Raw genomic sequence first — 24,656 nt, forward strand, 5'->3', positions numbered from 1 at the left:
TGGTACATATTGTATCACTTTAATAGTGGAATAAATATGCCAATTGGGCATAAACCAATATTATCATGTTTAGAAGAGCGAGCCCATGCACGTTAGCACTGGTTAGCAGTGGTAAAGTGCATAGAGTCCTAAGGCCAACTAAAACGAGGTCAGAAAGAAATGGAGGAGGAAGACAAAAAGTTGCGGGGAGACCACCCTAAGGCTGACAGGTCTAACAGAGACAATATATGAATTCGGTGTTTTCTGTCAGTGATAATAAGGCTCACTGCACAGATAAAAGGTGCAACAAGGTGACACAAATTATAAAGTTATTTGGTATATTTAGCACTCCGGTTTATTTACATCATATTTACAAACTAATAGTGTATCCTGCTCAGAAAGGAATGAAACTATATTAAAGAATCAATCAGTACAATCATATCTTCTTTTTAACCATCAGTGAACGTGCTTTTCCCTTATCGAGGAACAGTACAAAGGAATGCAGCAGAGCAGTAATATGTTCATTTCTGTCCCTAGCAAAGAGGGGATGGATGCTCGCCAGGCACAATGAAGAGTAGAGTGTGGACAGAAAGAACCCTCTGAAGCACAATCTAGAGCGGAATGTGGCGAGATGTGCATTCACCATACTGTGCAGAATGAATGTTCTGGTACTCAGGGCAGTGTGTGCACGTGCAAATAAAGGACAAAAGGATGCAGTATATAAGGCCGGCTGTGCGCACGCCAACCAGCACAGAGCTTTCCATCAGCATTGACGACTCCAAGCAGCCAGAATGGGAAAGGTAAAGTAACGCGTCAATGTTCACTTGCATCCGCGCAGAGTCTCTTGGTTCAATGTGTGGCTTATTTTACATGTATCCACGATATCCTGCTAGTTATTTATAGTTGCATCTATGGAAAACACTTCTTTAAAGGGACAGCTACTCGATACCAGGTAAGATTTGTCCTGGTGAAATCCCAGGCTCTAGAGACACTGTTTAGGCTAGGCTAGGGCCGAAACGTCAACAAAACAGAGTAAGTTGTAGGGAAGATTAGGAAGCTTAAAGGACCCAAGTAAAAATGTTTTTTTTGCCATACCAGGGACACCAATGATACAGGAATGCCGGGTGTCCCTAAGGTATTTTTTTGTAATTAACACCGGTCACGGAATAGCCGTAAGTGCTCCCTGGTATATGGTTGAGCCCGTCCTGCTTCATAGGGACCAGAATGAGTCCCGCCGATGAAGCATGGCACCAAGAGAGCAGGCAGGGTCCAAAAAGAAATAAACATGCATTCCTGATGGAGAGTTTGTCAGCACTCATGCTTGCTCTGGAGATGGACAGGGCTACAGGAGAGCAGTGTAAGTAGTCCTTTACCCTGGTGAGTGTATCTTCTACTCCCAGTGAAAGGTTCTGCTTCAACACACTAATTAATTTCCTACAATTTACAATGTACAGTTAATATATTCTGTCAAAATCATTTGAGTCATTTAGGTTCCATTCCCTATTGTTCGTGCCTGCTTCTTGATAGGGTGCTGCCAAGTAACGTTAGAGAGCATGGGCATTACAAGACCTCTGACCAATTGGGATGTCTCAAATTATTTCTCAAATTTCAGATGATGTGCTAGGGACACAGACTCGGATTTAGGGCACTACAGATCAGCACTCCTCTGCAGATTCTACAGGGCACTTCATTTGAACTGAAGTTACCTGGTGAGCTCTCAGAGTAAATGTACGGGTGCATTATTTCACTAGGTGGCTCTTTTATTTAGATTCTTATTTCAAGAGAGGCATCTATCTCTGCCACAGGCAGAGCCATGATTGAGTTTTGGGGTGGTGTGAAAGACAAAGGGCCCGATTTAGATCTTGGCGGACGGGTTAGGTTACTCCATCACAACGGTGACAGATATCCTGAAACATAAATCTGATAGGATATAATGGGATTTATATTTCGGTGGACGGGGTATCCGTCACCGTCCGTTGTAGCAGAGCGGCCCATCCCCAAAGTAATGAATCCGACTCCAGTGTATTTTGATCGAGCCTCTTTGGTCATGTGCCATTGTAAATAAAAGGCAACATATTCCAGCCTTTCTTCTGAGGTACTGTACTCGTTTGATGAAGTTCCATTGCCATTAATTAGCCAAAGACCTTTAAGGGAAATTCAAAGCTGCCTGGTGGATAATGGACACAAGGGCAAAACAACAAAAATGCTTGAAATGTTATAATTAATTTCAGCCAGTGGGAATTCCTTGGTCCACATTACAATCCACGAACCTTTTTTTCCCTTTGCCATAATGGACAGGGAGCCACCTCGTTTGCCAATAAGCCTAGCCGTGCTCTAGTGCAATCCGTGAAAACGAACGGCCAGCGACACCTCCTCTAAACAGACACCAAAGCACAACCAGACTGACTCTGTCTTTTGTGATTGTCATCAGTGAAGTGAAGCTTTACTGCTATGACATGGCGAGTGTCACTGGGAGTAAAGCTGCACATTTGGGCATACTAGTTGCCTTTAAAAAACACACACCTCATGTGTGAAATGTTCGCATACATCTCAGTTACTATTAATTCTCTGAGGTGCTTTCCAGTCCATCGTCTGTTCTTCTTTATTGCTACAAAGTGGCCAACATTTCGCACAGAAAAATGTGCACAAAGGGAATCTTACTTAGTGAGACATTAAAGATCCGGTGGGTGTTTTAGTTTACAAAAACCGAGAAGTGTAGTTGAAAGTGGTGTGGTGCAGCAGCGCTGCTGATTGCCTGACCAGAATGAAAAATATGTTTTTTTAAGTTAGCTCAAAATGTACAGAACATCTATCAGATGCACAGATCGATTTTGAAATAAAAATTGTTTGCGAAATCCATTGTTGAGAGAATTGGTTGTGTGACGTGTGTTTGTTAAGTGACTAAGAGTGTGAGTGTGAGTAATAGGAAGAGTAGAAGTAATTGGGTTTGAGTGAGAGAGACAACCTTTTGAGAGGACATTGAGTGGAAGGAGTATGAGTGAGTGACTGAGAGTGAGTGAGAATGGCTCGCATGTGAGTGAGGGTGAGAGAGTTAGAGACAGAGTAAAGTGAGCATGAGTGTCCATGTGAGTTTGCATATCTGTATGTGTCTGTCTGGGTGACTGATGTGAGCCTGAGCATGTGTACGTTGTCTACTGTCTGTGTCAGTCAGTGGTTAATTTGTAAAAAAAAATGTGCCGGGGCTCTCGTCTAGTGGCAGCTTACACCAGTCCATTACTCCTGCTAGCGCAGCCTAAAACAGAACCAACTACTAACCATAAAATAGGGAGAGGATGTGGCATAATGGCCAGAGCTGTCCACCTTGGAACTAGGGAACCAGGTTCGAATTTTGGCATTGGTTCAACATCCCCAATCACTAAATGTCATGTGCATACCAAAATTGAGTGTCTTCTTAACTGGTGCTCATGAAACGATAGCGTTGGTGTGTATGAATAAGTGCCGGTGCTCAGCACTGGGATCCACCTGCTCAAATTAGGCACTAAGTGTTTGGCTGGAGTTGTTCGGTTTGGTTTGTGAGTATGCCATGGTAGACATCCATAAAGTGTTGTGGGCAACATTCTGTCTTTACTTGGCATAATTTTTGCTCTTGTCTGATAAAGTGTAGACATTTTCGCGACACTCTAGCTGGCGGGCTATCAGTGCCACAAGGAGGGCTTTCTGGGCGACTTTCTGGCTACCCTATTCTTTTTGTGACCTATCCCTGACATATTGTAGGCACGCCTGGTCACACATTGGACTTCAGTGGCATAATTGGGGCTCACCGTTCACATAGTGTGAGCAATTGAGATGGCATTCTGCCCTCTCTAGCATGGTATTTTCCGATTCTTGAGACATCCTGGGCATTGAGACAACATGAATACTATCCATACCAATGTGCTGGCCAGTCCTTGGCCTGATGCGGCCGTTCCTATGATAATGATGTCTTTTCCCTGCATAATGGTGGTGAAAAGCGCTGCCTTATGGTGGGAATCCCTGGAGTTTGATGATGATTGTGAACATGTCTGGTTTACAGAATCCATTGCTGTGTGAGCCAAAAGTACACCTTAGCTTTTGGTGAAAATGATAAGCTGCTGTCTGGGGATCAAAATACTATATTAAAATAAATGATACATTAAAATCAAAAGTCAAGTGAAAGCCTCGTATTTCAGGAAAAATAAATGTTTTCATGAAAATGAAAAAAGGTTGGTTTGGAAGGTATTGAATTGTCTTCACTGAAAAAGCAGTGATCGAGAAACAAATAATTTGAATCCTGGCAACGTCAACTCAGCCTTTCATCATTCCGAGGTGGGCAAATTGATAACCATTAAACTATGTCTTAGTGACAAAGCACTTATAAATAGTAAAAGTAGGATGTGAACTGCTCTATAAAAATCTAGTAAAAAATATTTATGCAAAACGCACATTCCGTATTACATTGATAAGTATCCGTATTTTCAGCAAGTGTCATGCTGAAATTTCAGACAGCATGTTAGTGTTCATGAAATGTATTTAAACTTTGAGAGGCAATCATGATTAGTTGGAAAGTTTGTCACTAATATCATTTGCTTGGTTCCATTAGTAACTTATTTCTATGGCTTGTATTACACAGAACACCAGCCTTGCTCATGTCCGCAACAGCAGCAACCCTGACATTGTGTAATCTTTGCCTGTTACAGATCATCTTCTACGAGGACAAGAACTTCAGAGGCCGCTCCCATGAGTGCAGCTCTGAGTGTCCCGATCTGAGCTCTTACTTCAGCCGCTGCAACTCCATCCGGGTGGAAAGTGGCAACTGGATCCTTTATGAGCACCCCAACTTCAGGGGGCACCAGTACTTCCTGAGAAGGGGGGAGTATCCTGACGTCCAACAGTGGATGGGCTACAACGATTCCATCAAATCCTGCCGCTTAACCCCAGAGGTACCTTTTCCCTCAGTGAACTCTCTCTTCACATTTGCAAGCTTCATTAGAATACTATGAATAAATGTACATAGCATAGTTGCCAACCTTTGGAAACAAATCCTGGGGCACTTTGCAGCACAGGGCTGCTACGGATAGAAAGTTCTTGTTTGCGCACCTGTGTGTTATAAAGAGGAACAGTTTCTGCAACAATATTGCCCGAGACAGTCTCCAACTTGCCAGGAATGTCCCTGCAAAACGGGACAGTTGGCAACTATGACGTGGGTTCAACATGTTTCTAACAATTATAGTTAGAAACAATGTGCGTGCTGTACATTTAAAAAAAAAAATGTGGTAGGAGGAGTATGCACAACAGTGGTGACACAGGTATGTATCATTTACTAAGTGACGTGTTTCAGTCCAACTAACTGCACAACCACATTTTAAGACGGTACCTGGCTATTTGAATATGCTTTTAAAATATGAATTATAAGTTAGACATATTTCCGGGGTTCGTATTCTGGTCATGCAATGCTTCAGATGATAATAAGTGTTCTTCATGTTCAATTAGATGAGTATACAGATGTAAAGCAGGTTTACAATTTCAGATGACATTATTTAATTTAACATGTACTGGGGCTACTAATATTTGTTTGTTGATCAATTAGACATTCAACTCCAATTGACCTTCTACTCTCCAAATAACGTCCAACTGTGCACGTTCTGAAAAATCCACCACTTTTATAATTACCAAGCCATTCAGCAAGTATTTCCTGATATCTTGTTCAGGCACTTCAAACCTCACTGACATGCATCAACTACATACCCATACAGTATTGTGCCATCACACGAACAACATAATGGTCTCTTCTTAAAAGCCCTGTAATGGATCCTGGAGAAGCAGACAGGATTTAAATCCCACTGCACTATACAAGAGAAGCAGACAGGATTTAAATCCCACTGCACTATACAAGAGAAGCAGACAGGATTTAAATCCCACTGCACTATACAAGAGAAGCAGACAGGATTTAAATCCCATTGCACTATACAAGAGAAGCAGAAAGGATTTAAATCCCACTGCACTATACAAGAGAAGCAGACAGGATTTAAATCCCACTGCACTCTATAAGAGAAGCAGACAGGATTTAAATCCCACTGCACAATATAAGAGAAGCAGACAGGATTTAAATCCCACTGCACTATACAAGAGAAGCAGACAGGATTTAAATCCCACTGCACTCTATAAGAGAAGCAGACAGGATTTAAATCCCACTGCACAATATAAGAGAAGCAGACAGGATTTAAATCCCACTGCACTATACAAGTGTCTGTTAACATTAGCTAAAAGTTTCAAAACACAGGGATTATTTATTTCCTCTTTACATAAGGCCCCAGATTCATTTACACTTTCGATCCGGTATTGAAAGCTCACTCATACCAAATGCTTGCTAAGAGAAATATTGAAAGTCATTATAAACAAGCATTGGCATAGCCAATAGGTCTCGCATTTGGGACCTTATAAGTGTTTAGCCATGCAACAGTTGATGTTGTTGCACCAAGGATAACATAAAGTCTATGGTTAGAGAGGTTTCAGTTCTTATAGATTACTGTGTCTAATGCACAAACAGCACAGGCTGATTGACTACCTAGAGATGCACTCGTAGGATAATAAAACGTGGAACGGAGATACAAATAGTCCAGTCACTGCAGGTGCAATACATGAAAGCTTTTACAGAACAGAGGCTGCAAGAGATGTAGCAATATATGAACTGCACAGAGAAGCTGTCTTTCGAACAATGCAAGTACTATAGACACAGCAAACTCAAGAAATTAATGCTGAACATTATGCAAACAGCGGGCGTTACTAACCCGTAGCGTTCAGTTGACATATGAAGAATTTAGAAGCTAGGTAATCGTGAATGTGTGCTGTATAAAAAAACTCAGTTAACTATACAGAACTACAACACACATTTTAAAAGGAACACAAAACAGATAGGTAAAGTAAAAGCATTGATAAAATTGTATAAATGAAAATTACTAAATGTTGCATTTTTAGAAGAAATAGGATTAATCATTCCTAAAAAAATAACATGCTCATGCAGTGACCACTTCTAACTTACAGGTTACATGTGGTACCTTCAACTAGGCCTCATTTTAAACCAAAGACGTTTTGTATTCTGGGACTTGTTTTTGGCATTTCTCAACACACGAATGGGCCTGCAGATCCCAGTGAACAGTGTCGTTGACTAAACACCAGGTCTGGGTAGAGACGACCCTTCACAAGATATTGGGCTGGCCTTTACCAGTGCATTGACCTGTAAAGTTCCCCCTTTGAGTACAAATATCACAATGCAGACGAGTATGGACAATACTGTTGATCTGCCTCTCCTCCCTGCCCAGTGGGCACATCTGTCCGTCCTCACCTTCCAGCAGCTCGTCCAGGCTGGTGACCTTCCTACTGCCATCGATGGTGTAGATGCTCCGCACTCCCTGGGGAAGGTTGACGTTGTCGGAGAGGGAGCGGGTGAGCTCCATGAGCAGGGTGGCAGAGATGGCGTAGACCAGGCCCTTGAAGTAGCGGTCCCCATTGCGGTAGAAGTGCACCTTCTTGGCCTTCTTCTCGGAGCTGAGCGCCTGCAGGGTGTGCGTACGGTAGAAGCTGCAGTGGGCGCTGTGCGCCGGGCTCGGCACCAGCCCGTTCTGGCTCTGGCCCGACCCCATGCTCAAACCCGCCGCTTTGTGCCGTGACTGCCGCTGGTCCTGCTCCTTGAAGTGCTCCAGCTCGATGCTCCGGTGGGCCGACATGGGCTCCTGGAAAGCCTGCTTCGCGGTGCGCGGGTGTCAGACTCAAAAGACAGTCTGTTCCCTGAACCATCGGTTGCACAGACTCAGGCGAACGACTCCACAGCCCCTGGAATAGTCATTGTACCCAATTCCTCCAGAGAATGAAAAACAAAAACTGATATTGCACGACCTTCCCTTCTACCGGCACAAATTAAGCAGTGGCTAAATTGGTACCCAGGTGGGCGTCAGCTGTGTATCTTTCGCCAATCAGGACAATCAACAGTTGATGTTGTTGCACAGAATTAAATTGATTGCTTGCCTCTAGCAGGCTCGAGTACAGATCTCTGGGCATGCCAAGATATACATACAGCAGCAATAATATGCATCTTCGAGTGCGAAGTGCAGTTGCCAAATAGAGAAAGGGATTTTGGCTATTCGTTGAGGCAGTTAAATGGTGCCAAGCGGCATAGACCAGCCCGTCTTCTTGCTGACTATCAAATAACAAAGGTAGAAACTACCTAGGTTCGGTTGCTGGCGAGTCCAGTAGTTCTAGCATTAACTGTGTTGAGGGTTGGCCTCCACACGTGAACCAGCACAAGCGCGCGGCAGCAGGGGAGGGGGCCTGTGCAATTTCCTTGCGGGGGCATGAAGCAAGGTGCGATGATTGCGGCCATATGGTGCCACCATACCGCACCGCGCGTTCCCGCAAGGAAATCGCCAGACGTGCACGCGTTGCCATTGCAAGCAGTGCAACGCGTGCACGTTTTTGCCCCCAAAGGTGTGCCGATGGCATTAGGCCTCTCTCCTAAGCACCGCATGCGCGCTGCATAGGCGAGACCTAAAAAGGAAGAGATACCTGGGCTTGATGTGTAAAAAGGTTTATTCAGGATACATCTTCCACCCCAGCCTCCTTCCTTCGGCTCCCTTACCTTCTCCAACCGGCTTCACATTTAAACTATAAGATTCTACACTTGGAATTTCATGAACTGTATTCTAAACACATAGAATACAGTAAGGGAGAACTCCAAGACAAAGCAGACAGGATACCACAGTCGTCTTCCACTATAGAATGATTGGATGCACCACACAAGTAATATTGGCAAGGTTACAGGCAGCAGAACCTCCTCAGATCTTTCCTGCATGCATCTTTTTATCTGTCTCAAAAAACTCCCTGAACTTTGACTGACACCGGCCATCTCACCCACATGTACTCACTATCCCACTGTACCAAACCCTCCTGATTTGACAGCATATCAATATTTTTTGGCTTGTTAGCAAGCAAATGAAATAACCGAATAAACGATGGATTGATACAGTTATCAGACTCCGGCCATAGGGTAGACAGGAGCTACTGGACCTCAGTGGTGGGGTCTGGGGTCATTCACCCTTGGTGTTGTGAAGCCCATCCTACTATGGGCCAACTACATTTCATTAGCACTTGAGATTCAAGGGAGGGAGGGACAGCAGTCCAAAGAGACTTTGGGATCTGGAGGCTCTGAACAAGGCCCAGGCAACATTTGTGTTAGCCGGCATAATTAGAATAATTTTGGTCATTTTGCTGAAGTCCTAAAATGACCCTATTAGGCCACAGTGCGTAATTATTGTGAAATTTACCACAAATTCACAGAAACATCACAGACAACTGAGCGCATGTTTTCGTTCACGGTTTTTTCATTCTTTTGGACTTTTGTTTTTCTTGAAAAGCATCATGGTGTCCAGCTCCATGCTAAAACACAGTACCAAATGTCTGTTTTGGAATTTACGCAATTAAATGAATTTTCTCATAATGTTGCTGAAATTACACATAATTACGCAAAGGCAAACTACATGAATTTCATGCACCCCTTCTCTGAACTCAAGAGGTCAAACAATAAACACATTAAGGGAACGTCCAGCCCTCTTAAAAAAAAGAGAAATACTTTAATAATAATAATACCTTGAATTTGTAAAGCGCACAGCTACCTCCGAAGTGGTTTCCTGGCGCTGGAGGCCCTCGGGAGATTATGCGAGAGTCACATGGTGCTGGGCTGACCTGCCGCCGGCGATCGAACCGTGAACCCCGTGGTCCAGAGTCAGGCACCCTGGCCGCTACGCCACACCTCTTCCACACTTTATTAACACTATAGCTCAAGAGTATACATCAGAAATGTGCAGCACTACAGGGAAAGTATTCTCTGGTTGCTGTGGGAATTCCTACACAGACAAACAGAAGCTTTAGATTTAAGCACAGGTGCAGGTTATTTATGGCTAAATGGAGACGTTTTCTTGGGTTTTGTCACCCGTAGGTCAGTCTGTATGCTTTGACTAGGCGGGTTGCAATAATCTCAACAAAGTACAAACAAAATCTGTTAGTAAAAGTTCTGTTAAGGGGTTTAGGGATAACTGAGGTGAAGGGCACTCCAAGTAAGGATGTGCATTTTCAAAGTTGTCCAAGGTCATTAGCTCCTTACCAAACTGTATCACGCCCCTCTTCACAGAACTTAAAATCTTAAGCACAAAAATATTGAAGCTTGAGTCTCTGGAATTGAAAAATGACATTCCCTCCATGATTCCCATACCCAACTACCTACTTGCACTAAGAGAGTGATACTATCTCTGCCTTTAGGAAATTGATGTGCTGATAGTCAATTACTAAAATGCTCCAGGTAAGAAACGTTATCTGAAGATTAACAATTACACCCAATGAGGACTTAAGCCAGAACTCCTCACCGGAGCCTGAAACTTAGATGGATACCCATGAAGCTCCCCCTGCTCCCTATGGTCTCGTCACTGCAAATGGAATTCTTGTTATCGAACTGAGAAGGTAACTCTTTCAGCAGTAGTAACCTGGACCCTGTATCCGACCTGCACTCCATCATGGTCGGCCTGATCTTGTGACTTTCTTCCGGTCTCGCATGACTAGATAGCCACGAGTGGCACTTTAGGCTTTGTGTCACTATTTTCACTTAAATCTGACTGGATTTTTGTCATTTTGGAGTCAGTTTATTTATTACATTTTACTCTATTTTTCTAAATTGGTGTTATGTTTTCACTTTATTACATTTGAAGTGCTGCATAAATACGTTACACATTGCCTCTAAGTTAAGCCTGACTGCTCTGTGCCCAGCTACCATAGGGTTGAGCACAGGTAAATTTGGGATTTGCTTGTGACTTCACTCTGATAAATATTGTGGCTGCTGCTCGAGAAGTGTTTCACTCCCCCTCAAACGGTCACCCAAGTTCCTACAATTTGAACTCAATTCCTCTTGAAAGCTGAACTCTAGCATCTCAGCCAGCCTTCTAAAGACAACTCATAGTTTTCCTCTTTGACAAATCTTTCTCTAAATTCACCCCAAACAAAATCCACCAGTGGCTCTGGAACAATATGGAGGCTGTGATGATTACAAATTTTGACCTACTGATCTCTATCCTCGTAGATAAAGCTCAGGTCAATCTTTCCTGGTTTTGTCCTTATGCAAGGACTTGATGACCATCTTTATTAAGATTCCTTAATATTTTAAACTTGTATGTAGTGTTTACCTCTCTAATGGTGCCTGCTGACTTAGCTCCTCATTGTAACCTAGAGTGCGGCCATTTATTACTTCTTGTTTGATTGTTTGTAATGGACAGAGAATCAAAACCGGCCCTGGCAAAGTGCTTGGCTGGCCCCCCCAGGGGTTGGGGGTGTGGCTGAACTTTTTGCCAGGGCTGGTTTCAGCCAATTTTGTTACAGGGGCCAATATTGTAGCTATGCTGCAAAAACGGCTCTGTAACAAAAACGGCCTCCAGGGACCCAAAACCGGCCCCCACCCTGGCAGCCCACCGGGGAAATGCCCAGTGCCTGCTACAGCCAGTCCAGCCGTGGTAATGGATGTTTCAGAAAGGCACCAAAACACACCAAATTTAACCTGAAATGTTTACATTCTGTTAGAATTTCTGCAGAAACTTCAATGGTAGGTGCGATACTTGGTACATTTACCACATAGGCCTTGATCATGAGTCGAGTGGATTAAGGACTAGCTAAAGGTAATAAGAAAACTGGATTATGGATGTGGAAATGTCTAGCAAAAATGTATTTGTATGTTTATATTGTGGCGGTTATATATTTTGTTTTGTTTTCTCTCATGTTTTGGTGGTGCTTTTTTACAATGTGATTGTGTTGTGCTGTACTGCAGTTGTTGTGTTGCGTTCTGTTTTGTTGCAATGTGCCATGGTACCTTGTAATTGTATTATGTTATTTTGTGTATGTTACTGTGTTTTATTTTATAGATCTCAAAAATGCTGCTACATTTCCAGCCAATGGATTCTGACTTTAAAGTTTCTGTGAAAAGAAACCATTATCCCCTCATCCCTCACACACTTGAATTCATTACACATGAGACAGGCCTTGCTCTCTAGACTCCAATCCTAACAGTTTAACTGAAAGAAAGGGCCACCCCCTCACCATTCCTTCTGTTTGCTTGTGTCTTCAAAACACTCTTACCCAGCGGAGGTGCTTTTGTCTTCAAAACACTCTTACCTAGCAGCGGTGGTGGAGCGGTGGTGGAGCGGTGGAGGTATCTTGGTTTAGTCATATTTTAAAATGAACGTAAAGGATTACTATCTGGATGGCTGTGGGCAGCATTGGTTTTGGAGTAGCAGTCTAGGGGCGCAAGCCTCCTGAACACGTAGCGTCTGATGCTGATGTTTGCTGGAGCTGGAACTGCAGTGACAGAGTCCGGCTGAATCACGAATGGCTGGGGATGTGTTTAAGGGGCAAAGGGAGCAGCCAACTCATGCTAGAACAGCACATTACAGTGGAGTCAGCAAGGCTGTCTCCAACTAGAACATTATGCATGGCATGGAAAAGTCGCCCTATAAGGGCAAATATTCCTCCTGATTGTTATGCTTTAATCTGCCTAAAACTGTAGAAGTTGGAATGGTGGTCCCATCTTTGAAGCTAATTGGTGTATTGATTTGAGAAGGACAGTCTAGTGGGCTTTTGCTTAGGCTCTCCTTGGGGTTTTTAGCAGAGGATGAACTGTGTTTCTTTATCAGTTTCTGGTTAGCCATGGAGGACAAAAAGATCTTCCATGAGGAAGCAAGTTTCATCTACTTCTTCTGATGAAGAGGGTCTGATTCAAGCTAGGAGATCTATGGCATCGGTCTCCTGATCTTCCCCCAGAGACATGCTGTCCCTGATGATGCCTGCAGAGATCCAGCAAAGGATTGAGTGGTGGTGGCCAAAGCAATGGCACATAACTCTAAAAACAATCCCAATACATCTAAGGGTTGAAAGTCTTCTGACTCAGGTTCAGCACAAGATTCCTCTCCCTTGAATTCGGAAACTTCCACATTTCCTCTGAGAAATATATTAGAAGGGAGAATGTAAGAATTTGGATTATTAGTTGGGAGGAGTGAGAGCCCCACTCAAATAATAAAAACACTCCTTGTCAGGGTGAACCAAAAAAGTTGCTGAATAAACCTGTGCTTAACCCTCCGGTAGCATGGCACAACATTTTTTAAGCTTAACTTAGAGGCACTGTGTTGAGTATTTATGCAGCTCTCAAACAGTAATAAAGTGAAAACCCAACACAAGCAAAATCACAATCCAATGCAGAAAACTAGAGTAAAATGTAATACATAAAATTACACCAAAACCACATAAAATCCAATAAGTAGAAAGGGATTCATGAATTTTTAAAGTTTAAGGTGAAAATATCATCAAAAAACACAAAGTGACACAGGTATCTTGTTGCCCAGGGCCGAGTCAGACCCAAGTTCAGGCTGACCACGTTGGAGTGTGGATCAGGTTCATCATGGTGAAGGGTTGACCTACTCTGACTCCAAGTCCACAGAAGGGACCTCAGCTGGATCTGCTCACTGGCGGGGGCCATGAGGAGATTACTATCGGCTGTTTGACATAAAGAACAGGTCGCTGTCAGAACTTCATGCTGGCAGGAGTTGCGGCGATATTTGCTGATGTGAGAAGGCCACTCACAGTCGCCAGGTCATCTGGATTTTCACCTGGAGTGCAGATGTTGTAGATTTGAAGCGGTAGTACACTCTGAGGCCAGAAAGGACCCAGGACTTGGGGGCCTTCTTGGAGATCAGAACTCACCCCTGGAGAGGTCAACTGCAGGGCTTAGGCAGACCCATGTGTTGCTGGACAGTTGTAGGGGAAATTTCTGGAAGCTTTTTGTGTCCCTGTAAAATGTAAATGCCAGCATTTGTAAAGCGCACAGCTACCTCCGGAGAGGTGTCCCGGCGCTGGGGGCCGTCAGGAAGATTAAGAAAGCTATTGCCTCCACAAGCTCAAACAACAGGTCAACCAACTAACCCTTGGAGTCACCTCTGGGGGATCCTGGGTTCAAGGTAAGTAGGTCCAGTCTTCCTTCTTCAAACAGCAGAGCAGTCCTTCTTCTAAATCACCCACAGGTCAAGGAGGTTTGTGATGATAAATTCTGAGGGTGCCAGTTTTACACCCAATTCCAGCCTTTGTGCAGGAGGCACTCCCTGGCCCTGTTCTTCTTCCCCCTCTCCTGTGTTTGGCTCCAATCTGTCTAAGGGACAAGGACAGGTCTGGCGTCAGTTTACTCTGTGTGTGTTGCAGGCAAGGTCCTTTGAAGAATAATTATGGCAGGGCACAGCTCCTCCTCAACCCTCCTGTCAGGAAAGCCCCACTCCCTCCACACCCAGACCCCTTGTATCTCCATGTCTGAAAGGAATATGCAACACACCACAGCAGAGCCATTCACAGTCATGTGACCCTGGACACTGGCAGATAGGCGCCTCTGGTTTAGACAGGAAAATTCCAACTTTCTAAAAGTGGTATTTTCACAATAATAACTTAAAATTCGACTTTACCATGAAAGAGGATTTTAAATTACAATTACAATGTAGAAGGAGCATTTTTCTATATGTTCCCACACTTAAGTTATTACTTGTTAAGTGTAAAAAGGTAATCCAGTATAAATTCATGGGAAAAATAGCCTTGCCACAGTAAAAAATGACTTTCAGAGTTTTTCATTGTCGTGACAATTAAAGCTTAAGCACATATGTCCTGCTTTTTTAATATAATGCACCCTGCCCTATAAACCTTTAGGTTTTCGCAGATTATTTTAATTTCATGTGCATTCTACATTGTTTTGACATTTCAAATGTTTATTTTGCCCGGTTGAAATGTCAGTTTAAAACTGCACTTCAGACTGCAGTGGCAAGCCTGAGACATGTTTTACAGTGCCACTTCCGTGGCTGGTACAATGGGTGCTGCAGCCCACATATAGCCTTTAATTTACAAGCCCTGGCTATATACAGTACCATTTACTAGGGACTTATAAGTAAATTGAATGTGCTAATTAGGTGTATATCAATTTTACCATGTGTAAGGGAATGGGCACAACAGCTTTATCAATGGTTAGCTGTGGCAAAGCATGCAGAGTCTTAATGCCAACAAACACGTATTCAGCAAAAACAGAGTAGTGAATACAAATTAGTATTGGGAAATAGCAAATCAAAAGATTTCAAGTCTAACAGAGGATATGTAAGTTATTCTGTCCCCACTTTTCCAGTCAGAGGAGGATGACAAGTGTCTGTTTCCGCAATATGCTAAGCCTTCTCTCACGGTAAAAAGAAAGATCTGGTTTTGGTTGAATGGCAGGACTTGGAAAGAGTGACTGTTCCCAGATTTTTCCAGAAGTTATATATATGCTGGAGCAAGCTGCTGCTAGTGTTTATTCTATTGTGATAGCGCTGTTGCACAGTGGCCAAAGCAAATAACATTGTGCTTGATGCCCTTGAACTTGAACTTAGACCTTGAAGAGAATGTTCAAGGTCTTTTGATAGGGTGCCTATGAAGTGGCAGTGTAAGCAAAACTGAGTTTGAAGAATATTATCATGTATATGCATGCAAATCAATGTGAGTCAAATGCTATCATGTTTAGGCAACTAAACATGATGCATTTAAGAGTGTGAGCATGTAAAATCGCTTTTCTATCCTGGCATAAGGTAACCACGTCACAATCAGACTCATGTCTAAGGGTGTGGTGAGCATGGTTAGGAGTGCACCAGATCCAAGGTTTCTGGTCTATTCATCAGAGTTGGAGATTTTCCACCTGGAGGGTATTGGAGGCTGTGCAAAAAGCTCTGAAGTTGGTTGCTCCTCAGATCAAGGACAGGTATGTGTTGATCAGAACAGATAAGATAATGGCCAAAGCCTACATCAACAAGCAGGGAGTAACAATATCCTGTTCCCTGGACAGAATTTTAAACCGAACCAGAAGAGAGTTGGGTCATTCTCATTGATTCATATTCAGGGAGTGACCAATACACTGGTAAACAACCTGAGCAGAGAGATTGTCTTTTCAGTGAATTATTTCCTTCATCCAAGGGTTGTCACGCTCATAGTACACTTACGGGGAAACCCCTTAATAGATCTTGTTGCTTTCCATAAGAATATGAAGGTTCAGAGGTTCGGTTTGAGAACAATGGAGGAGAAAGCTTGAGCGGTTCATGTCCTGTCATGCAGGTCGCCTTTGGTTCTTCTGTATGCGTTTCTGCCTTTTCCTCTGATTCAGGCTTTTCTGGGAGACTCAAGAGAGAGAAAGCACAAGTGATCTTGGTTGCATCATTCTCCTCTTCTTTTTTCAGCCTTAAGACAAGCCTGGAAGTTGAGAGGAGGGGTCTTAGGGACAAGCATCTGCCTCAGGATTTGACTCTACCTTACAGTCTTCTAGAAGGTCCTCTACACTTACATCTGAAGGCAAACACTGGAGGTCTTTTAGCACAGAGTATGATACAAGAGGTCTTGGTCCCACTACTGTTGATTTAATTCACGTATTGGAATTTTTGTGGGATAATTCTGATTTGGGACTGAGAGTAGCCACGCTAAGAATGTTGTGGGCAGCCATTTAGGCATTTGAAGCTCCTGGGAAAATCTGGATGATGAGGATAGATTATTGGCTCAGCTTTTTAAAGGGTTAATTAACATCCAACCCACCTCCTCCTTGCCAGTTTTCACCTTACAATCTCCTGTTGGTTCTGGAAGATTTAAAAGACACCCTTTGAGCTTCTAGAATGGATAGATTTTACATTTATAACTCTTAAGACCTTCTTCCTGGTTGCCATAACATCCGCATGAAGGAGGGGAGAATTGCTACCATGTCATATAAACATTAGTTTTGTACAATTTTTCAAAATAGAATAGCACTGAGGCCTCTTCCTGCTTTCATTCTTAAGGTCAATTAGGCCTTCCACAAATATCAGGACTTAATCTTCCCTGAATTCTATCCATCTTGGAGAACGAGCTTAGACTTCATGTAAAATGGTCCCTTCTGATCTATCCACAAAGGATGGCTTCTTTTAGAGTGGCCAAATCTGTTTTTATTAATTTTGGACCAGCAAAAAAGAGAAGAAGCCATTGACAGCTTCTTTACTCTAATGGGTCAGATCTGAGATTGCTTTGGCTTATAGTTCAGAAGGGCAAGTGCCCCCTACCAGTATTCAAGGTAAATCCTCTATGGCTGATTTGCAGGGAACCTCAATTTCTTAAATCTGAAAAAGATAGTAGACAAAGCTCAAGTTGCTGCTTTACAATCATTATAGAATATACAAACATTTGAATTATATAGGGTTTTTGCGTCTAAAGTATTGTCTTCTATGAAATACTAGAGAACGTATACTTATGTCAGTATTACTTTCTGTCTGCCTATAAAGACCCTTCTGTTGTCTGGATGTCATTGCTTGCTAATTTTCGTGTAATGAATTTAAGTGAGGAAGGTACTGGAGGATGATTCCCATATTACTTAGAAGGTAATTGTATTACTCATAATCTTACTGCCTTGCTTTAGTTCATACTTGCCTTCCACTATCCCTTTATAAGCCAGGACACTTGAGTGCTTGTAGTCTGTGCTGGACGAGGAGTGGCAGGGAGATGGCCATTTCTTTTAGCTGAACTGCTGGGACTGGTATCTTGAGAGGTAGTGCTGCCTCATCTGTAATGAATTAAAGCAAGGGAGTCAGACTTAGAGTAATGTAATTATCTGGTAAGTAATTAGGGCATTTGCAACTGTTTAATTGTGATAAAATAGCGATACTTCAGCTCTTCAACTGTGTAAGACACCAGCCAGCTTAGAACCGTGGCAGAGATAGCTTTGTATCTCTCTTACCTCTCACTTTATGCAATAAAGCCCCAAGTGTCTTCCTCTGAAACACAGCCTCAGTCAGCATAAACATGTGGGAATTGACCTGGTACTGCTGGTTATTCTCCACCGCAGTCATGTAAACGCTGAACAGTGAAGTGGCGTGGAGGAATTAATGGTGGGAATCGATGATTTCAACCCAGCTAATATCACCCGCCTGCACTATGCTGCTCAAAATTGAGCCCACAATGGAAATTCAGGATTGGTTAACTTTTAGCTGTTTGTAATTGATACTTGTGTTCATTTTATGCATAACATTAATGCCCTTGTTGATAATGACATACTTCAGTTTCTCATTAACAAATGCTCATGTTTTATACATTGCATCATTTAATATTTTCTCTCCATCTACTCTTGTAGTTAAAAGTAAAAACCTAGATCTCAGCAAACATAATGTCATATTATATATGAAATGCTTGAAGTGTAAGATGGATGCACTTCAAATATAATTGTGTATTAGACATTGTAATGCTTTTGCAACATTTACTACATTAGAAGTTTGTTTAGTATTTCAATTATCTTTCAATTTCAGCACCATGGCTCTAACAGAATAAGGCTTTATGAGAGAGAAAACTTTGGAGGCCAGATGGTGGAGTTCTCTGAAGACTGTCCGAATGTTTTTGAACAATTTCAGTACAATGACATTTACTCCTGCAATGTGTTCGAGGGGCACTGGATTTTCTATGATGAGCCCAACTATAGAGGACACCAGTACTACCTGAGACCTGGAGAGTACAGGAAATACACCGACTGGGGTGCTATCAGTCCCAGAGTTGGATCCATTAGACGACTCAGAGAGAAATATTAAGATCATTGTCATCATAAAATACAAGTCAGAAATCTGCATGTAATACAATAAAATCTTCTGAAATTGACTGCTAAATGTTTGTATTATCATTTCTTCCTTTATTTCAGAATGTGTTTTTCACTGGCAGACGTTTGTATGTTCAAGGATATAAGTGCTATTATCAGATTTTGAAATTCTTTCTATATTTCATGGTTTGTTAGCATTGAGACCAAATAGATCCCCAGGGACAATTAAATATGGTGTTGATGAGTTACACATCAAAATAAGGTATCTCTTTTAACTGAAAGCTAATGCACTGTATTATATCTCCAAATAGTTTAAAGAAAAAAGTTTAAAACAACCTTTTATTTTAATAATTGTTACTAATTTTAATGTAGGCATTTATTTTGCAGAATATATTCAACAGAAAAGGCCATCTATTGTCTATTGTCCTCTTTACATTACCACATGTCCTGTTTGATTTTATATCCTTCACAAATAATTGATGGAAACTACAGAAAGGAGTGTATATGTTCTACAAGGTTTAGGACAAACAGCATTTCAGAACTGGGTGTAACTTGCAGGTAAACGAAACCTTACAAATGTTCTAGGAGAGAAAAAGCAACGGTATTAGAAACTGGCGAAGAGACAATTTTATGTATGCCTTGATGTGGGAAGATGTGGGGGTTATGAAAAGGGAGAAATAGAGAGATTTTGATTGATAGGGAAAGGAAGCTAAACAGAGATAAAAGAAACAAATATGCAACTAAAAAATGATACCTTTTTGATAGGTAGTTGTACTTTGCTGCACAGATGTTTGAGTGGCATGGAATTTTAAATAGACTACTCTTAAATCGTTAATATTTACGAAAATAATTTGCAGTCAAGGCATCTCCTGATTATCATGAAATAGCGACTTGATCATGGCAGGCTCTATAGTTTGCAACTAGTGAGTGCTATTCAGGGAATATCAATAAGAAAATGCCATGATTATTAGGCAATCAATAAACCTCTGCTTAACTCGAAACTTAGGAAAAGGAAAGCCAAAAGAGCACACCTGCAGCCATATTACTAGACTGTAAGTAGCTGACCACTAACAAATATGCTGTCAAACAAATGTATTTTTTCGGGCATCCTCCTAGTTTGAGGATGTAGTTATAGTCGCTCATTAGATTTGAAAACATGTACAGGCATATCCATTTATTTGCAACTATGAAATCTGATACCTTTAAGTAAATCCAGAGGTAGCCCCAGGCGGTTCAACCTAACAACAACAGACAATAGATTCCTTTATTGGCTGACGATAAACCCCACAAAAGTATGAAACCTAGTAGCTTCTAGCCTTCAAAAACATATGTAGATAACAAAACCTGAGTATGGTTTGAATAATCTTCTATATGGCAAAACTAAATGCACAAAAGTACATTCAAGATTAACCTCAGAATCAGCTGTAGGATATGGGCCATCTCCTATCCCTGCAAATTAAAGAAAAAGCAAACAAAGGTTGTATTAAATCTATCACTGATTCTAGTGGCAAAATTCAGGTCAGCTCAACAAAACAAAATAACACAGGTCTTTTGAAAATGTTGTGGTATTCTATACGGTGAAGAGACTACTGTCTCCTTAATGGAGATTAACCACTACATGATCCCTGTGGTCTCCGAAACTGTTACTGATTCTGATAGATGTATTCTCGATTATCCATTGTAATATGGAAAAAGTCAATGCTAATATGAGAAATGATGCATGAGAATGAAATTGCATCTTTATTAGCTAATACGTCCTTTGTAAACTGCACATCAACTCCGACTAGCAAATATGTAGTCAGGCAGGCTCTGAGACCTACGTTTGAGGTCTCTGATTGACAGGTCACAGGTGGGGCAGCACATAGCCAGCAGAAAAATGCACAAACAGGAAACCCAGGAATAATCCCACAGATAGGGGCTGCGACACGATAATGGTCCAGGGAGATTGGCCCCAATAAAGCACACATGGCCAGAGGGACATGCACACTCCTAAAACGCTATAAAGTCCGATGCCACATGTGTTATGAACATATAGCCAATCAGGACACAGCACATCCAGTAGTCACGCGCCCACCAGGCCGGATATCCGGACAAGTTACCCACTGGCCACATTGTGTCCACGCAAGGTCGAGGACCTCATGTACTTTCCACTTGACTATTAATGCTGCCTTAGCCATTCTAAGACGTGTGGTCACTCTAATGAATCCCCCCACACTGGAAGCTTGAGCTCGATGTACGGATGCCTCACAGCTTACTGGCTCTTTGCGCGTGTGCTGTGGATTTTTTAGGGTTTTACTATCTCAGGCACACAGTAACACTGGCTCCCACCACTGAAGGCAGTTCCAAGGTTTGCTGCTTCCATCGTCACACAGCAGACGTTTTGAAATTATTGATCAAAAACCCTGAGCTCCATGCTTTTGAGGTCACAAGGCACATATTGACTAGACCAGCATTTGCCTGTGTTTTGGGCATTATCCCACTTTTCTGAAGTTCAGTTGCCATGCCCCTACACTGCAAAACTGTAGCAATCTTAGTCACCAGCTAGGGACAAAGGCCCAATTACGATGAAGGGAAGCAGGGTGTCGGCCGAGGGAGAGATGGGTGCCTGGGAAGAGGGGCCCCAAATGTCCACTGCAGCTCCAGATGAAGGTAGGACACCGGATGCGCTCACCTCCATATCAACATGCGACTAACCAGTGCCCGAAACTTTGCATGCACCATCCAGGGAAAGCAGTCGGCCCGACCTCAGACAGTACTAGGCTGCATAGGTAAAGGAGAAAAAGGGGCCATGGAGTAGCCTCTGAGTCCCTTACACATGACAAAGGAGATAGAAGATCATGCCAGACTTAGGGAAATGCCCAAAACTAAAGATAAACAGCCCAAAGTTAGCCCAAAAAGAGGTTTCCAGAGAAAATGTCGGGTCCAGATACCTGGTGCCAAAAGGGAGGGGCAAATAGCATGCTACTTGCCAGGAAGTGAGTGATACATACGCACTTGAATCTTGGGACACGTTGCAACCATCAGTGGCACTAAATAGTGACACGCCTTCCCAACGCGTACTCCTGTGCACACGTAAACCATAAAGACGCAACTCACGCCAACAGCGCCACCATGCACACACCAAGCGAGACACGTCCTTGGAAGAGCTGGTGATGCCCTCGGAATTCCCGATAGAGCATGATGCTATCCATTCCTCCGCCTCTGACGACTTTCCCAGAAATATCCTGCATTAAATAAAGTGTCCATTTTAGGAATAAAAGAGGAAGGGGGACCAACGGCTCATAGAAGAGACTAAAACTGCCTGGATAACCAATAATCTCCCTTATTGCCCCAGAACTATCAAAAAGATACCCCACTGAGGCCACCTTCTGGGGCCTCACAAAATAGCGACCAGTGGAGTGTGGGAGACACACCTCTAGAGAAAAAATACAAGAACCCAGATTACAGTGCACATGTAATGTTTTTGGAGTTAGAAATGAACCAAGTTCTTGTCCAAACAGGTCAACCACTGAATCTTCAAGTGCACCAACACCCAGCTGCTGCAGCAAACACGCCAGCCCAGACAAGAAACATGCTTTTGAAAACTTTAAACTAACACCACAAACTTTTTGTTTGAACTGATAAAGGAAACCACAGCCACTGGCGGACTGCAGATGCCACCCAGGGGACCCATACCATGACCTGCATTGTCATGTGACAAGTTACATATTATTGCATTGTTATGTACCCTCTGTGACTCACTGCCAAGGAACTGCCGAGTAAAATTAAGACTATTCAAAGCACTTGCATAGGGACTTTTCCCATGTCACCCACAATTACACTCAGCAGAACACCAGCACCCTACATTCACTACATAGCGCTCTTTTGCACAACACATGGTATCAAAATATGACCACAAGTTGGCTCCCATATATCCGCCAAGTCATGTTACATCTGTTTGCTGATCCCGCATGCAGTAGGCTCAGACAGGCTTTATTTATCCCAGGAGTTAGCCCCTGAGAAAGCAAAATGCCTTATACACCTATACCTATACAGGATAAGTGCCAAGATCCAACCTAACATGGTAGAACCACACAGGGTAGTAGTAAATTTGACCTGATATGAAACAAACTCAACTGTATTATACCTTTTCACTGAACCTAATGACATCCAAACCGAGCTGGACAGGATGCGCAACAAGGGCACTATAGGGAAGAATACTACTTGGCCCCGAAACTTCCCAGAGAAGAGATTCTTGGAGATAGCAAAACCCCCAACTCAATGCACAAACACATACACTCCTGCATCTTTCTGTAGACCGAGAATGGCCCTTAGCGTATCTGGGCAGTCTTCTTTAACAGTAAGAGACATGGAGTTCTTGTGTGGGGCCGTCCAGCTTGAGGATAGGAATGGGAATCAGTCGCAGGGGGGAGGGTTGAGCGAGAGTATGATCACCCACTGTCAGGAAATCTGGGACACCGAGGTGGGTGGATATACTAGAAGGGAAGGAGCAACCCCTAACTGTACAGAAACTTACACTGTATTTCTTATGTTTCAGAGGAAGAGAAATACTTCCAATGAGCACAAATGCTAACTGCAGCACGGTAATGCACATTCCGGATATGCAATGGGGCACCTCCACGCTGATGGATTTCTACTGGCAGTGTAGCAAGTTTGCTTATGCTCAGCTCATCCCTGGATGGTACAGACTCTGTTCCCTGGTCACCATGCACACCCCAACGATGGTCATTCCTGGAGAAGAACTATCAGACTTATATCAGCACCCGTTAAGGAAGAAGACAACCTTGCTGCACCATGCTGACAAATAGAGATCTGCAGACTATTTTGGCTGGCATCAGTACAAGGACGTTCCCGAAGAATTCAGACTTTTTACTGATATACAAGTTTTGACAGGAGGGTCGATACCCTTCTTCACCCTGCAGACAAAAGCCAATGCCCGCTGGTTACAAATAAGATGGGAAATGCTTAAAATTATGAATACTGCTCTGCTCGGCCTTACTTCAATCAAGGAAGAACTGAGAGGAATCCACCTCATGGTAATGCAGCATCGATATGTATTGGACTTAATGACTGTGCGATAGAGGCAGGGTTGTGTGCCAAGATCGGTGCGTCCTGCTGCACCTTCATTCCAGGGAATGACGCAGACAATGGGATGCTGATGCCTGTCATCCAAGCACTGCACCACTTACAGAGAGACATGCGTGAGGAGGGAGGTGCACCTGAGCAGGAGCGGTTTTCTAATTGATTCTCCTGGCTCCCCCGGTAGTTCTCCGGTTTGTCCTAATCGCTGTTGCCAATTTTCATTGTGCTCCTGTTTTTGTGCTGATCTGGAAAATTGGGGATCACCTGCTGCAAAAACACAGTGCTCAAAATAGGAAAAATGCAGTTAACTAGGAAGGTAGTAATTATTGAGAGTGATCATAACAAGCAACAAGTCCCCAATAAAGTTACTGTCGAAAGGTATGAGTCAGATAGTGTAGTTTGGAAATCAACTAGCAAGGGCAATGTTAATATGGAAAAAGTTGATGCTAATATGAAAAATGATACATTCATGTATGAGAATGAAATCACATCTATATTAATGAATGTGCCCATTGTGAACTCCACATCAACTCCAACTCGCATATACATTGTTAGGCAAACTCTGAGACCTAGCCCGAGGTCACTGAATGATAGGGCACAAGTGGAGTGGCACAAAGCTGGCAGACAAACGCACAAACATGACACCCTGGATCAATCCCTCAGATAGTCACAGCAACACTACAATTGTCCAGGGAGATTGACCCCAATAAAGCACACATTGCCGGAGGGGTATGAATGCTCCCAAAGCACCATAAGGTCAGATACTACATGAGTTAGGAACATATAGTCTATCAGGACACAGCACACTCAGCGATCATGGGATCACGATACAGGACATCTGGACATGTTACCCACTGGCCTCATTGTGCCAACGCAAGGTTGATGACCACCTGTACCTTCCATTAGACATTTAATTTATGACTCTAAATGCAGCAGGTTGCAT

General features: G+C 42.9%; 1 protein-coding gene across 1 annotated transcript; it reads left to right on the top strand.

Annotated features, from left to right (window-relative positions):
• The first annotated feature begins 712 nt into the window (after positions 1-712).
• Positions 713-18,701, top strand: LOC146858087 (gamma-crystallin-3-like). Its single transcript, XM_085648848.1, has 3 exons — positions 713-779; positions 4,656-4,898; positions 18,351-18,701. Exons 1-3 carry the CDS (start codon positions 771-773, stop codon positions 18,624-18,626), a joined length of 528 nt encoding a protein of 175 aa, XP_085504974.1. The 5' UTR covers positions 713-770; the 3' UTR covers positions 18,627-18,701.
• Positions 18,702-24,656: the final 5,955 nt, after the last annotated feature.

This window comes from Triturus cristatus, chromosome 3_2, assembly GCF_964204655.1.
Source record: "Triturus cristatus chromosome 3_2, aTriCri1.1, whole genome shotgun sequence".
In the NCBI taxonomy this organism is placed as follows: domain Eukaryota; kingdom Metazoa; phylum Chordata; class Amphibia; order Caudata; family Salamandridae; genus Triturus; species Triturus cristatus.